This window comes from Oncorhynchus kisutch, unplaced genomic scaffold, assembly GCF_002021735.2.
Source record: "Oncorhynchus kisutch isolate 150728-3 unplaced genomic scaffold, Okis_V2 Okis07a-Okis12b_hom, whole genome shotgun sequence".
Classification (NCBI taxonomy): Eukaryota; Metazoa; Chordata; class Actinopteri; order Salmoniformes; family Salmonidae; genus Oncorhynchus; species Oncorhynchus kisutch.
In genome coordinates this window covers 10,630,734-10,648,233 of record NW_022261984.1, presented here as the reverse complement: position 1 = coordinate 10,648,233, position 17,500 = coordinate 10,630,734, and the positions used below count along the sequence as shown (strand labels likewise).

The 17,500-nt window shown below is 44.1% G+C and overlaps 1 protein-coding gene across 1 annotated transcript in view; it reads right to left on the bottom strand.

Annotated features, from left to right (window-relative positions):
- The window catches only part of LOC116360074 (multiple PDZ domain protein-like), an 86,493-nt gene extending 70,444 nt beyond the window's left edge, over positions 1-16,049 (bottom strand). The window contains exons 1-2 of the mRNA XM_031814588.1: positions 15,796-16,049; positions 398-485 (exon numbers count right to left, since the gene is read on the bottom strand). Of these exons, the coding sequence (XP_031670448.1) occupies positions 398-455 (58 nt within the window). The 5' untranslated portion in view covers positions 456-485; positions 15,796-16,049. The remainder of the gene's footprint in view (positions 1-397; positions 486-15,795) is intronic.
- Between the last annotated feature and the right edge of the window lie 1,451 nt (positions 16,050-17,500).

Genomic DNA, 17,500 nt, shown 5'->3' with positions numbered 1-17,500 from the left:
GTCACTGTGTAGTGTAGTCACTGTGTAGTGTAGTCATTGTGTAGTCATTGTGTAGTGTAGTCACCGTGTAGTGTAGTCACTGTGTAGTGTAGTCACTGTGTAGTGTAGTCACTGTGTAGTGTAGTGTAGTCACCGTGTAGTGTAGTCATTGTGTAGTGTAGTCACTGTGTAGTGTAGTCATTGTGTAGTGTAGTCACTGTGTAGTGTAGTCACTGTGTAGTGTAGTCACTGTGTAGTGTAGTCACTGTGTAAGGTAGTCACTGTGTAGTCACTGTGTAGTGTAGTCACTGTGTAGTGTAGTCACTGTGTAGTGTAGTCATGGTGTAGTGTAGTTACTGTGTAGTGTAGTCACTGTGTAGTGTAGTCAAGGTGCTTAGAAGGGCTGAATGACACTTACCCATGGCGTCCATCTTTGCTTGGATGTAGGTCTTCACTAGATGGTTGAGAGTGTTCATGTGTGCCTGTCACCGGTCAACATCGGATACCTGCAACATGACTTGACATATTTATCATCATTATAATCTCTACCCAGCACAGCCAGAAGAGGACTGGCCCACCCCTCAGAGACTGGTTCCTCTCTACCCAGTACAGCCAGAAGAGGACTGGCCCACCCCTCAGAGCCTGGTTCCTCTCTACCCAGCACAGCCAGAAGAGGACTGGCCCACCCCTCAGAGCCTGGTTCCTCTCTACCCAGCACAGCCAGAAGAGGACTGGCCCACCCCTCAGAGCCTGGTTCCTCTCTACCCAGTACAGCCAGAAGAGGACTGGCCCACCCCTCATAGCCTGGTTCCTCTCTACCCAGTACAGCCAGAAGAGGACTGGCCCACCCCTCATAGCCTGGTTCCTCTCTACCCAGCACAGCCAGAAGAGGACTGGCCCAACCCTCAGAGCCTGGTTCCTCTCTACCCAGCACAGCCAGAAGAGGACTGGCCCACCCCTCAGAGCCTGGTTCCTCTCTACCCAGCACAGCCAGAAGAGGACTGGCCACCCCTCAGAGCCTGGTTCCTCTCTACCCGGCACAGCCAGAAGAGGACTGGCCCACCCCTCAGAGCCTGGTTCCTCTCTACCCAGCACAGCCAGAAGAGGACTGGCCACCCCTCAGAGCCTGGTTCCTCTCTACCCAGCACAGCCAGAAGAGGACTGGCCCACCCCTCAGAGCCTGGTTCCTCTCTAAGTTTCTTCCTAGGTTCTGGCCTTTCTAGGGAGTTTTTCCTAGCCACCGTGCTTCTACACCTGCATTGCTTGCTGTTTGGGGTTTTAGGCTGGGTTTCTGTACAGCACTTTGAGATATCAGCTGATGTAAGAAGGGCTTTATAAATACATTTGATTGATTGATTGATTGATTGATTGATTAAAGGAGCATGCGCACAAAACAAATACTTTAATCCTGAATGCGACAGTTTTCCCACAAAAGTTGGTATCATTTTGAACAGTAAAGAGTGAGTATCTCCACACGCACAGGTCAGACCACGTAGACACACCACTTCTGGTGGTTGATCAATTGATCAACCACAGGACATGTCTCTCATTTAATTATATACTGTAGGTCTGAATCCGGATCGTATTGCAGGACATGTCTCTTATGTTATTATATACTGTAGGTCTGAATCCGGATCATATTGCAGGACATGTAGGTCTGAATCCGGATCATATTGCAGGACATGTCTCTTATGTTATTATATACTGTAGGTCTGAATCCGGATCATATCGCAGGACATGTCTCTTATGTTATTATATACTGTAGGTCTGAATCCGGATCATATTGCAGGACATGTAGGTCTGAATCCGGATCATATTGCAGGACATGTCTCTTATGTTATTATATACTGTAGGTCTGAATCCGGATCATATCGCAGGACATGTCTCTTATGTTATTATATACTGTAGGTCTGAATCCGGATCATATTGCAGGACATGTAGGCCTGAATCCGGATCATATCGCAGGACATGTCTCTCTATTGTATTATATACTGTAGGTCTGAATCCGGATCATATTGCAGGACATGTAGGTCTGAATCCGGATCATATCGCAGGACATGTCTCTCTATTTTATTATATACTGTAGGTCTGAATCCGGATCATATTGCAGGACATGTAGGTCTGAATCCGGATCATATTGCAGAACATGTAGGTCTGAATCCGGATCATATTGCAGGACATGTAGGTCTGAATCCGGATCGTATTGCAGGACATGTCTCTCTATTGTATTATATACTGTAGGTCTGAATCCGGATCATATTGCAGGACATGTCTCTCTATTTTATTATATACTGTAGGTCTGAATCCGGATCATATTGCAGAACATGTAGGTCTGAATCCGGATCATATCGCAGGACATGTAGGTCTGAATCCGGATCATATCGCAGGACATGTAGGTCTGAATCCGGATCATATCGCAGGACATGTCTCTCTATTGTATTATATACTGTAGGTCTGAATCCGGATCATATTGCAGGACATGTAGGTCTGAATCCGGATCATATTGCAGGACATGTAGGTCTGAATCCGGATCATATCGCAGGACATGTCTCTCTATTTTATTATATACTGTAGGTCTGAATCCGGATCATATTGCAGAACATGTAGGTCTGAATCCGGATCATATCGCAGGACATGTCTCTCTATTTTATTATATACTGTAGGTCTGAATCCGGATCATATTGCAGAACATGTAGGTCTGAATCCGGATCATATCGCAGGACATGTCTCTCATGTTAGGACATGACTGGTTTATCCCTGCTACACAACAAATATTAGTCTACCATTTATCAAATCACTCATTCAATAGCCAAGCACGCTCCAACGTAAATAGACTGGTAGCCTATTTAAGATATTTGACAGTATGAGTATGCTACAGTATTACTGTGCAATAGGAGCACCACGTCATAGCCTATATACCAAGGCAGGAGAGATGGAAACACAGTCATCTATAGGAGCACCAACCACATCATAGCCTATATACCAAGGCAGGAGAGATGGAAACACAGTCATCTATTGATCGATGGGTTCTGAACTTCTAAACATGATCATATGAAATATCCTCATTCACGTCACTGAGGCAGAGAAAAAGGGGGAATGTGGAACGTTTACGTTCTGTCAGACAGTGTTAATGTTAGACATCAGGGACCCATCAGGGACCCCATGGGAAGGAGAAGGGCCACGGTCGGGTACAAAGTCAACAGGAGAGCCGTGAGGTTGGGAGGAGTGAGGACGTTGGGTGCGAGGTCAGAGGTCAGATGAAGTGAGGAAGAACATATACCACTAAAGTTTCTGTCTGTCAACAGAGATGTATTGGCAGGGTGGCCTAGTGGTTAGAGTGTAGAGGAGGTAGGTAGCCTAGTGGTTAGAGTGTAGAGGTGGCCTAGTGGTTAGAGCGTAGAGGCGGCAGGGTGGTCTAGTGGTTAGAGCGTAGAGGTGGCAGGGTGGTCTAGTGGTTAGAGTGTAGAGGCGGCAGGGTAGCCTAGTGGTTAGAGTGTAGAGGTGGCAGGGTAGCCTAGTGGTTAGAGTGTAGAGGTGGCAGGGTGGTCTAGTGGTTAGAGTGTAGAGGCGGCAGGGTAGCCTAGTGGTTAGAGTGTAGAGGCGGCAGGGTAGCCTAGTGGTTAGAGTGTAGAGGCGGCAGGGTAGCCTAGTGGTTAGAGTGTAGAGGTGGTAGGGTAGCCTAGTGGTTAGAGTGTAGAGGTGGCAGGGTAGCCTAGTGGTTAGAGTGTAGAGGCGGCAGGGTAGCCTAGTGGTTAGAGTGTAGAGGTGGTAGGGTAGTCTAGTGGTTAGAGTGTAGAGGTGGCAGGGTAGCCTAGTGGTTAGAGTGTAGAGGTGGCAGGGTGGCCTAGTGGTTAGAGTGTAGAGGTGGCAGGGTGGCCTAGTGGTTAGAGTGTAGAGGTGGTAGGGTAGCCTAGTGGTTAGAGTGTAGAGGCGGCAGGGTAGCCTAGTGGTTAGAGTGTAGAGGTGGCAGGGTAGCCTAGTGGTTAGAGTGTAGAGGTGGTAGGGTAGCCTAGTGGTTAGAGTGTAGAGGTGGCAGGGTAGCCTAGTGGTTAGAGTGTAGAGGCGGCAGGGTGGCCTAGTGGTTAGAGTGTAGAGGTGACAGGTAGCCTAGTGGTTAGAGTGTAGAGGTGACAGGTAGCCTAGTGGTTAGAGTGTAGAGGTGGCAGGGTGGCCTAGTGGTTAGAGTGTAGAGGTGGCAGGGTGGCCTAGTGGTTAGAGTGTAGAGGAGGCAGGGTAGCCTAATGGTTAGAGTGTAGAGGCGGCAGGGTAGCCTAGTGGTTAGAGCGTTGGACTAGTAACCGAAAGGTTGCACGTTCAAATCCCCGAGCTGACAAGGTACAAATCTGTCGTTCTGCCCCTGAACAGGCAGTTAACCCACTGTTCCTAGGCCGTCATTGTAAATAAGAATTTGTTCTTAACTGACTTGCCTAGTTAAATAAAGGTAAAATAAAATAAAAAGATGTGTAAGGAGGAGAATTCACCTAAATTGAGGTTTATATTCTTGCGCTGGTGGGAACATGTCTTCGTCTGTTCAGCTGTCGGACCCTTTAATAATCCTCAGTGAGTTTTTACTCGGTTCATTTAGAACCTAACATGATTAACCAATCACTGAACAACGACTTGTCTTCGGCTGTAGTATTGAGGATACTTTTCAATAGTTTGAAAGGACAATCAATCTAGCAGGAAGGACAATCAATCTAGCAGGAAGGACAATCAATCTATCCGGAAGGACAATCAACCTTGGCAGGAAGGGCAATCAATCTAGCAGGAAGGACAATCAACCTTGGCAGGAAGGGCAATCAACCTTGGCAGGAAGGACAATCAATCTAGCAGGAAGGACAATCAACCTAGCAGGAAGGACAATCAATCTAGCAGGAAAGGACAATCAACCTTGGCAGGAAGGACGATCAACCTTGGCAGGAAGGACAATCAATCTAGCAGGAAGGACAATCAACCTAGCAGGAAGGACAATCAATCTAGCAGGAAGGACAATCAATCTAGCAGGAAGGACAATCAATCTAGCAGGAAGGACAATCAATCTAGCAGGAAGGACAATCAACATTGGCAGGAAGGACAATCAACCTTGGCAGGAAGGACAATCAATCTAGCAGGAAGGACAATCAACCTAGCAGGAAGGACAATCAACCTAGCAGGAAGGACAATCAACCTTGGCAGGAATGTCAATCAATCTAGCAGGAAGGACAATCAATCTAGCAGGAAGAACAATCAACCTAGCAGGAATGACAATCTATCTAGCAGGAAGGACAATCAACCTTGGCAGGAATGACAATCTATCTAGCAGGAAGGACAATCAATCTAGCAGGAAGGACAATCAATCTAGCAGGAAGGACAATCAACCTTGGCAGGAAGGACAATCAACCTTGGCAGGAAGGACAATCAACCTTGGCAGGAAGGACAATCAACCTTGGCAGGAAGGACAATCAATCTAGCAGGAAGGACAATCAACCTAGCAGGAAGGACAATCAACCTAGCAGGAAGGACAATCAACCTTGGCAGGAATGTCAATCAATCTAGCAGGAAGGACAATCAATCTAGCAGGAAGAACAATCAACCTAGCAGGAATGACAATCTATCTAGCAGGAAGGACAATCAACCTTGGCAGGAATGACAATCAACCTTGGCAGGAAGGACAATTTCTCTAGCAGGAGGGACAATCAATCTAGCAGGAAGGACAATCAACCTTGGCAGGAAGGACAATCAACCTTGGCAGGAAGGACAATCAATCTAGCAGGAAGGACAATCAACCTTGGCAGGAAGGACAATCAACCTTAGCAGGAAGGACAATCAATCTAGCAGGAAGGACAATCAATCTAGCAGGAAGGACAATCAATCTAGCAGGAAGGACAATCAACCTTGGCAGGAAGGACAATCAACCTTGGCAGGAAGGACAATCTATCTAGCAGGAAGGACAATAAATCTAGCAGGAAGGACAATCAATCAAGCAGGAAGGACAATCAATCTAGCAGGAAGGACAATCAACCTTGGCAGGAAGGACAATCAACCTTGGCAGGAATGACAATCTATCTAGCAGGAAGGACAATCAATCTAGCAGGAAGGACAATCAATCTAGCAGGAAGGACAATCAACCTTGGCAGGAAGGGCAATCAATCTAGCAGGAAGGACAATCAATCTAGCAGGAAGGACAATCAACCTTGGCAGGAAGGGCAATCAATCTAGCAGGAAGGACAATCAACCTTGGCAGGAAGGGCAATCAACCTTGGCAGGAAGGACAATCAACCTAGCAGGAATGACAATCTATCTAGCAGGAAGGACAATCAACCTTGGCAGGAATGACAATCTATCTAGCAGGAAGGACAATCAATCTAGCAGGAAGGACAATCGATCTAGCAGGAAGGACAATCAACCTTGGCAGGAAGGGCAATCAATCTAGCAGGAAGGACAATCAACCTTGGCAGGAAGGGCAATCAACCTTGGCAGGAAGGACAATCAATCTAGCAGGAAGGACAATCAACCTAACAGGAAGGACAATCAATCTAGCAGGAAAGGACAATCAACCTTGGCAGGAAGGACGATCAACCTTGGCAGGAAGGACAATCAATCTAGCAGGAAGGACAATCAACCTAGCAGGAAGGACAATCAATCTAGCAGGAAGGACAATCAATCTAGCAGGAAGGACAATCAATCTAGCAGGAAGGACAATCAACCTTGGCAGGAAGGACAATCAACCTTGGCAGGAAGGACAATCAACCTTGGCAGGAAGGACAATCAACCTAGCAGGAAGGACAATCAACCTTGGCAGGAATGTCAATCAATCTAGCAGGAAGGACAATCAATCTAGCAGGAAGGACAATCAATCTAGCAGGAAGGAGAATCAACCTTGGCAGGAAGGACAATCAACCTTGGCAGGAAGGACAATCAATCTAGCAGGAAGGACAATCAATCTAGCAGGAAGGACAATCAACCTTGGCAGGAATGACAATCTATCTAGCAGGAAGGACAATCAACCTTGGCAGGAATGACAATCTATCTAGCAGGAATGACAATAAATCTATCAGGAAGGACAATCAATCAAGCAGGAAGGACAATCAATCTAGCAGGAATGACAATCAATCTTTTAGGAAGGACAATCAATTGTGCAGGAAGGACAATCAATATTTTAGGAAGGACAATCAATCTAGCAGGAAGGACAATCAATATTTTAGGAAGAACAATCAATATTTTAGGAAGGACAATCAATCTAGCAGGAAGGACAATCAATCTTGCAGGAAGGACAATCAATCTAGCAGGAAGGACAATCAATCTAGCAGGAAGGCCAATCAATCTAGCAGGAAGGACAATCAATCTAGCAGGAAGGACAATCAATCTAGCAGGAAGGACAATCAATCTAGCAGGAAGGACAATCAATCTAGCAGGAAGGACAATCAATCTAGCAGGAAGGACCATCATTCTTTCAAAAGGAAAAATCTATCTTTCAGAATGTGCAGCTAGTGTTTCACACTCGCTGTATTTTATTGCTTAAAAAAATTAACTGCTAAAGATTTAAAACATTCTGCCCACATCTCTACAGAAATGTGATCAAATTTGACATTACGCTTTCTTTGTAGAAACTATCATGGCTCAGTTCCAACATCTCCACATCGTACAGCAAACGAGAGCACAAATATATAGTACGGCTCTGATTCATCAATATCTATATCATGGCTCAGTTCCAACATCTCCATATCGTACAGCAAACGAGAGCACAAATATATAGTACGGCTCTGATTTATCAAGGAGAACATACAGATCTCTGGCTAAATCGTACAGCAAACGAGAGCACTAATATATAGTACGGCTCTGATTTATCAAGGAGAACATATAGATCTCTGGCTAAATCGTACAGCAAACGAGAGCACTAATATATAGTACGGCTCTGATTTATCAAGGAGAACATACAGATCTCTGGCTAAATCGTACAGCAAACGAGAGCACTAATATATAGTACGGCTCTGATTTATCAAGGAGAACATACAGATCTCTGGCTAAATCGTACAGCAAACGAGAGCACTAATATATAGTACGGCTCTGATTTATCAAGGAGAACATATAGATCTCTGGCTACGGTCCAAACACTGTAAAAGAAACAGCCTATCCCCTCAGCACTCAAATTAAGTGGTGTCACGCCTTGGTCGTAGTATATTATGTTTGTCTTCATTTATTTGGTCAGGCCAGGGTGTGACATGGGTTTTTGTGGTGCGTTTTTGTCTTGGGGTTTTGTGGGGTGTCTAGCATAGTCTATGGCTGCCTGAGGCGGTTCTCAATCAGAGTCAGGTATTACCGTTGTCTCTGATTGGGAACCCTATTTAGGTAGCCTGGGTTTCACTGTGTGTTTGTGGGTGATTGTTCCTGTCTCTGTGTTAGTTGTCACCAGATAGGCTGTATAGGTTTTCACGTTACGTTTGTTGTTTTGTATTGTTCGTTTGTTCATTTTCATTAAAGAACATGAGTAACCACCACGCTGCATTTTGGTCCACTCCTCTTTCAACAGACGAACGCCGTTACAGAATCACCCACCACACCAGGACCAAGCAGCGTGGTGACAGGCAGCGACAGCAGAAGCAACAAAGAGAGGAATGGACATGGGAGGATGAATTGTTCGGAGGACCCTGGGATCAGCCTGGAGAATATCGCCGCCCCAAAGAAGAACTGGAGGCGGCGAGAGCTGAGAGGCGCTGGTATGAGGAGAAGCAACAGCGGCAGCAGGAGCAACAATATCGGGACTACACTACTTGGGAGGAAATAGACAGGTGGGCGGTCGACCCAGGGAGAGTGCCGGAGCCCGCCTGGGATTCACTGGAGCAGTGCGAAGAGGGTTATAGAAGAATGGAGTTGGAGCGACAAGCACGGCGGCGCGGAAGGAAGCCCGAGAGTCAGCCCCAAAAATGTATTGGGGAGGGGCTCAGGGAGAGTGTGGCAGAGTCAGGAGTCAGACCTGAGCCAACTCCACCTGTTTACCGTAAGGAGCCAGGGATGTTATCGGAGCTATCGGAGAAGCTGAGGGCTGAGTCTGAGAAGGTCGAGGAATTATTGGACAGAATGGAGGAGAGTGCACGGATGGGAGATGAGGAGACACTCTAGGAGGTGTTAATAGAATTGGAGGAGAGTGAAGAGAGAGAGCAGTTGATTTGGCGTAGTATGCAAGATATTCGCCCGACGGAGCGTGTCGGGGATTTGATGGCACCTGGGTCAGCGCTCCATACTCGTCCTGAGGTGCGTGTTAGTCGGCTAGTGAAGATTGTGCCAGCTTCACACACCAGTCCTCCGGTGGCAGCTCCCCGCACCAGGCTTCCTGTGCGTGTCCTCGGCCCAGTACCACCAGTGCCAGCACCACACACCAGACCTTCAGTGCGCCTCGCCTGTTCAGCGCTGCCAGAGCCTTTCTCCTCTCCAGTACTGTCGGAGTCTCCCGCCTGTTTAGCGCTGCCGGAGCCTCCCGCCTGTTCAGCGCAGCCAGAGCCTTCCTCCTCTCCTGCGCTGCCGGAGCCTCCCGCCTGTTCAGCGCAGCCAGAGCCTACCTCCTCTACAGCGCTGCTGGAGTCTCCCGCCTGTTCAGCGCAGCCAGAGCCTTCCTCCTCTGCCGGAGTCTCCCGCATGTTCAGCGCTGCCAGAGCCTTCCTCCTCTACAGCGCTGCTGGAGTCTCCTGCCTGTTCAGCGCAGCCAGAGCTGCCAGCCTGCATGGAGCAGCCTGAGCTGCCAGCCTGCATGGAGCAGCCTGAGCTGTCAGTCTGCATGGAGAAGCCAGAGCTGTCAGCCTGCATGGAGCAGCCAGAGATGTCAGTCTGCATGGAGCAGCCAGAGCTGTCAGTCTGCATGGAGCAGCCAGAGGTGTCAGTCTGCATGGAGCAGCCAGAGATGTCAGTCTGCAAGGAACAGCCAGAGATGTCAGTCTGCATGGAGCAGCCAGAGCTGTCAGTCTGCATGGAGCAGCCAGAGCTGTTGTTTCGTTCTTCATGCTTTGCTCCAGAGTCAGCCAGACTCTTCCAGATCTGCCAGTCAGCCAGACTCTTCCAGATCCGCCAGTCAACCAGACTCTTCCAGATCTGCCAGTCAGCCAGACTCTTCCAGATCTGCCAGTCAACCAGACTCTTCCAGATCTGCCAGTCAACCAGACTCTTCCAGATCCGCCAGTCAACCAGACTCTTCTAGATCCGCCAGCCAGCCAGGATCTGCCGGATCCAACTACCTGCCTGAGCTTCCTCTCAGTGCTGAGCTTCCTCTCAGTGCTGGGCTTCCTCTCAGTGCTGGGCTTCCTCTCAGTGCTGGGCTTCCTCTCAGTGCTGGGCTTCCCCTCAGTGCCGGGCTTCCCCTCAGTGCCGAGCTTCCCCTCAGTGCCGAGCTTCCCCTCAGTGCCGAGCTTCCCCTCAGTCCTGAGCTGCTCCTCAGTCCCGAGTTGCCCCTCAGTCCCGAGCTGCCCCTCAGTCCAGTGGGGTTCTGGGTGAGGACTACTAGGCCATGGTCGGCGGCGAGGGTAGACTATCCTAGGACGCGAGGGGGAGGAACTAAGACATTGATAGAGTGGGGTCCACGTCCCGCGCCGGAGCCGCCACCATGGACAGACGCCCACCCGGACCCTCCCTATTGTTTTGATGTGCGTCCAGGAGTCCATAGGTTTTCACATTCTGTTTGTTGTTTTGTATTGTCCGTTTGTTAATTTTCATTAAAGAACATGAGTAACCACCACGCTGCATTTTGGTCCGCTCCTCTTTCAACAGACGAACGCCGTTACAAGTGGACACTTCTGATGACGTCTGATGAGTTGACACTTGCAGGGCGAGGGGGGCGAGGGAAGAATGAATTCATTTTTAAACGGACCGCTCTTGCCCCGGAAAATGTGTCACCCGTTCCTCCCACGGTTTGTGTTGTCAGTCAATCGTGGAAACATTTGTGTGTGCTTTTAATATGCACTACAGTCAAATAGGATCTTATTTCATATCTTGGATGGAGGACAACGCATCCGCAGACATCGAATGTTAGCCGTCCTTCTACTACAGCAGGGAAATCGACAATTTACAATGGGTTTGAGTGTGACGTCAGGGAAAGTTACGAACGCAAGTTAACGTTTCCAAAGCCAACCGAACACAAACATAATAACTTCCGATACGTGTTTGTTGCTGTCATGTGCATTAGTAGCACAATATCTAACTGATTTACATTAGTTTTTTACCTTACACTTTTATGTTGACGTCTCCCAATATTAATGTTGGTTTTAACTTTTCGTAGCGGATGTACGATCATCACGAATTAGAATTATGGGTCGTTTCAGGCCCCGGGGGGGGGGGGGGGGGGGGGGACAGAACTGTACATTCGCAAACTCGAACAAAAAACGATTGCTGAGGGGCTTACGTTCCCAACTTCTCTTGCTTGGCTAATCATTTGGACCAATGACAAAGATGGCCGCGGGGGATTCCCCTGAGGGCATAAGGCGAGGGTAAGTGGAGGAGGATGTGTCTTTGATGCGTTGGAAACACAGCCTGTGTGTGTGTGTGTGTGTGTGTGTGTGTGTGTGTGTGTGTGCCAGATTTTTTTTTTAAGAAATGTATGCACAGTTGATAAATGAGGCCCCACTGATCTTGCACTAGCTGCAATACAATCTCAACACACACTTATGTGTCTCAACACAGTCGCCTAACTTGTACTGCGGCTGGTTGCCTTGATTTTATACGTTAGATCAACTTCAACAAACATACATGTAGAATGCGTGTGTATGTGCGTGTGTTTACTTCATATTTGTGAATCACACTCAAAGCACATTCATTATCTATACTGTATATCCTATTATTCATTATCTATACTGTATATCCTATGATTCATTATCTATACTGTATATCCTATTATTCATTATCTATACTGTATATCCTATTATTCATTATCTATACTGTATATCCTATTATTCATTATCTATACTGTATATCCTATTATTCATTATCTATACTGTATATCCTATTATTCATTATCTATACTGTATATCCTATTATTCATTATCTATACTGTATATCCTATTATTCATTATCTATACTGTATATCCTATTATTCATTATCTATACTGTATATCCTATTATTCATTATCTATACTGTATATCCTATTATTCATTATCTATACTGTATATCCTATGATTCATTATCTATACTGTATATCCTATTATTCATTATCTATACTGTATATCCTATTATTCATTATCTATACTGTATATCCTATTGTTCATTATCTATACTGTATATCCTATTATTCATTATCTATACTGTATATCCTATTATTCATTATCTATACTGTATATCCTATTGTTCATTATCTATACTGTATATCCTATTATTCATTATCTATACTGTATATCATATTGTTCATTATCTATACTGTATATCCTATTATTCATTATCTATACTGTATATCCTATTATTCATTATCTATACTGTATATCCTATGATTCATTATCTATACTGTATATCCTATTATTCATTATCTATACTGTATATCCTATTATTCATTATCTATACTGTATATCCTATTATTCATTATCTATACTGTATATCCTATTATTCATTATCTATACTGTATATCATATTGTTCATTATCTATACTGTATATCCTATTATTCATTATCTATGCTGTATATCCTATTATTCATTATCTATACTGTATATCCTATTATTCATTATCTATACTGTATATCCTATTATTCATTATCTATACTGTATATCATATTATTCATTATCTATACTGTATATCCTATTATTCATTATCTATACTGTATATCCTATTATTCATTATCTATACTGTATATCCTATTATTCATTATCTATACTGTATATCCTATTATTCATTATCTATACTGTATATACTATTATTCATTATCTATACTGTATGTCCTATTATTCATTATCTATACTGTATATAATATTATTCATTATCTATACTGTATATCCTATTATTCATTATCTATACTGTATATCCTATTATTCATTATCTATACTGTATATCCTATTATTCATTATCTATACTGTATATCCTATTATTCATTATCTATACTGTATATCCTATTATTCATTATCTATACGGTATATCCTATTATTCATTATCTATACTGTATATCCTATTATTCATTATCTGATATATCTTATACCTGTTGTAAACTGTGGATGTATCATATACCTCCTGTAAACTGTGGATGTGATGTATCATATACCTGCTGTAAACTGTGGATGTGATGTATCATATACCTGCTGTAAACTGTGGATGTGATGTATCATATATCTGCTGTAAACTGTGGATGTATCATATACCTGCTGTAAACTGTGGATGTATCATATACCTGCTGTAAACTGTGGATGTGATGTATCATATACCTGCTGTAAACTGTGGATGTGATGTATCATATACCTGCTGTAAACTGTGGATGTGATGTATCATATATCTGCTGTAAACTGTGGATGTATCATATACCTGCTGTAAACTGTGGATGTATCATATACCTGCTGTAAACTGTGGATGTGATGTATCATATACCTGCTGTAAACTGTGTATGTGATGTATCATATACCTGCTGTAAACTGTGGATGTGATGTATCATATACCTGCTGTAAACTGTGGATGTGATGTATCATATACCTGCTGTAAACTGTGGATGTATCATATACCTGCTGTAAACTGTGGATGTGATGTATCATATACCTGCTGTAAACTGTGGATGTATCATATACCTGCTGTAAACTGTGGATGTATCATATACCTGCTGTAAACTGTGGATGTGATGTATCATATACCTGCTGTAAACTGTGGATGTATCATATACCTGCTGTAAACTGTGGATGTATCATATACCTGCTGTAAACTGTGGATGTATCATATACCTGCTGTAAACTGTGGATGTATCATATACCTGCTGTAAACTGTGGATGTATCATATACCTGCTGTAAACTGTGGATGTGATGTATCATATACCTGCTGTAAACTGTGGATGTATCATATACCTGCTGTAAACTGTGGATGTATCATATACCTGCTGTAAACTGTGGATGTGATGTATCATATACCTGCTGTAAACTGTGGATGTATCATATACCTGCTGTAAACTGTGGATGTATCATATACCTGCTGTAAACTGTGGATGTATCATATACCTGCTGTAAACTGTTGGACGTGACAAATGCAATTTAATTTGATTTGTGTGTTTAGGCCTCCTAGTATTAACTCAGAAAGTCTTCATGTAGGCTGTTTAATTTAATAAAATATTGTTAAATAAAACACCTCAATGTTCCTTTTATACTTGTTGCTAAGATGATTAATTTGCAGCTCAGCTTCTGCCCCCTCACTCCACCTTTAAGACCCCATATGGGGTATACCCAGCTAGCACATAACGTTCTGAGAACCATATGTTTCTTACAGTTTGCGAGAGCATGGTTGTCCTATGGTTATTTTGTATAGAACCTATCCACAACATTCTGGGAATGGCGCAAGCTACCCAGCTAGCACATAACGTTCTGAGAACCATATGTTTCTTAGGTGGGAATTTCAGTACTTCGGCATAATGTTTTCTACAGGTTTCCTTGTAGTTCTATGTAAAGTCATGTTCTTAGAACAATTAAGAAAACGTTCTATAAAAAAACACAATAATGTTCTAAGAATGTTAAAAGATATACATTCTGTTCTCAGCATCAACAAAACTCTCTCTATCCCACATCTTGCTGAGTGTGTTCAGGTGTGTTGTTGGCCACACCTGATCTAAATGTGTAATTGTTGCCTTTCAAATGAGGTCTGTTTGAATAGACTAAAATGAACAGCCTTCTTTGCTAGCTCCATCCTGGTGACGCAGTGGGCTAATTCCATGGATAGAGAACTGAAGCTCATACCGTCATGTCCATATCTCACTGATGCAGCGCCACAATAAAATATACATGTTGTTTGGCATGATAAATGACCGAAAGCAAATTTTGATAGGGCGTCATTTGGAACGCACCAGGGTGTATGCTCAAACAAGCTTGTTAGCAAGCGCCTTCCCGAAGTAAACCTAATGCTCTTAAATGAGATTACCATCGGCAAATAGCCTTATCCAAGACTCACGGTAATTACAGTTGACATGCAGCCTCACGATCATTTTGTGCCAGGTGCATGGGACAGGACAGGGATCTAGCTTATTCACTAGGAAGCAAGCGGTCGAAATGGGAAGGGACTAACCTGAACGTGTCCAATGAGAAATTATCGGGAACAGTTGGAAAAGGTTTTGCAATGGTTTGCAGTAATGAATACACCCCAGGCCACTCAAGCAAGAGAGAGAGACAAGCGGTGGTTTGATAACGAGATTGATTTAGTGGGCTGGACAAGAATGGTTAACAGGCAGCTGTGGTGAATATCAAAAACATGAAGCCAAAATAATGTGTATTATGTGACAGGAGAACGCACAATAAAAATAACACGACGCGGTTTTGAATAAGCAGTTCCTAATTCTGAAATCAGTTTCCCTGAGTGTTGGTAGCCTATAGGCTATTTTAGGTTTAAGGCTACGTAGTTTATGAATTATAAACAGATTTTATTGTCAAAATAATAGTAGCCTATAGCCTACAGATAAGATTAGAGTGCCTTGAGTGCAGTAACAGTAGCCCACAAGTGACAATAGTCAACGCATAAATCCAGCGCACTTTATTTCCCAATGTGGATGGCAAATAAATCTCTGTACTTCAGTAAATAGGTCGTCTCAGGTCTAATGGAGAGAAACAAATGCTGGGGTATATGTTAAAAGTAGCCTATAATAGCATAGGCTAGATATGCCGAAGACTCACAATCCCGTCACCGTTAGCTCACCTCCATTGCTGCTTCGGTGGGCTACACCGTAGAATCAACAGGTCCCCCTAAGAAGTCCGCGGTCGCCAGGGGGGGAAAAAATCTACATTTTGTCCGTTTTAGAGCTACATGTATGAATATAACATTAATACCGTAAACCTACATGAATTGTATGTTTAAAACCTACGTAAAATACCACAAAATATATCAAAACAGACGGAGATCAACTGTTTTATCAAGCGTGTGCCGATCCGTTTCACACTGTGAGGGACGCATGCGCACCTCACCGGTGATCTTCTGACGTCCTGAAAGCGGACCAGACACGCACCTGCGACCTTCTCGTCCGTCCTCATAGACTTAATGAAAATACACACTAGTTTTATTCAGGTAAGAAAATGTAATTTAATCTCAAATCAACTCCAGTAGTTATTTCATGGTGATTGTGATAATATATTCATTTTTCAGGTTTAAACTATAGGCCTATCTTTGGACTAGAGAATGCCATTTTCTGACTAAACTCTGACTAAATAAATGAGTCAACAATGCAGATTGGTCCTACACAATATTAATGTAATTCTATGATAACCCCAACACATAACGTGGCATAGCATAGGATCAACAAAAAATATAAACGCAATGTGCAACAATTTAAGATTTTAACTGAGGTACAGTTCATTAAAGGAAATCAATCAAATTGAAATAAATGCATTAGGCCCTAATCTATGGATTAGGAACACAGGGAATACAAATGCATTTGTTGGTCACATATACTGTACATTAAATGTAACAGAAGGTAAAGGGGCGTGGATCAGAAAACCAGTCAGTAGGTTATCTGGTGTGACTACCTTTAGCCTCATGCAGTGTGACACTTCTCTTTCGCATCGAGCGGTATTGATCAGACGTTTGATTGTGGCCTGTGGAATGTTGTTCCACTCCTCTTCAATAGGCTGTGCAAAGTGGCTGGATATTGGGCGGAAACAGAAACGTGGGTAACGTGTCTGGTGAGTGTACAGAAAACTGGGACGTTTTCAGCTTCCAGGAATTGTGTACAGATCCTTGCGATATGGGGTCCGTGCGTTATCATGCTGAAACATGTGGTGATGGCTGCGGGTGAATGGCAGGACAATGGTACTCGGGATCACGTCACGGTATCTCTGTGCATTCAAATTGCCATAGATAAAATGCAATTGTGGTCGTTGTCTGTAATTTATGCCTGCCCATACCATAACCCCAGCGCCACCACGGGGCACTCTGTTCACAACGTTGACAATAGCAAACCACTCGCCCACACAACGCCGTACACACGTGGTCTGCGGTTGTGAGGCTGGTTCGACATATCAGCCAAATGATCTAACATGACATTGGAGGCAGTGTTTATGGTAGAGAAATTAACATTAAATTATCTGGCAACAGCTCTGATGAACATTCCTCCAGTCAGCTAGCCAATTGCACGCTCCCTCAAAACGTGAGACATCTGTGGCATTGTGTTGTGACAAAACTGCACATTTTAAAGCCGCGTTTTATTGTCCCCAGCACAAGGTGCACCTGTGTAAGAATGATGCTGTTCAATCAGCTTCTTGATATGCCACACCTGTCGGGTGCATGGATTATCTTGGGGCAAAGGAATAAATGCTTACCAACAGGGATGTAAACACATTTGTGCACAACATTTGAGAGAAATAAGCTTTGGTTTTTTGTGCTGAATGGAACATTTGCGGGATCTTGT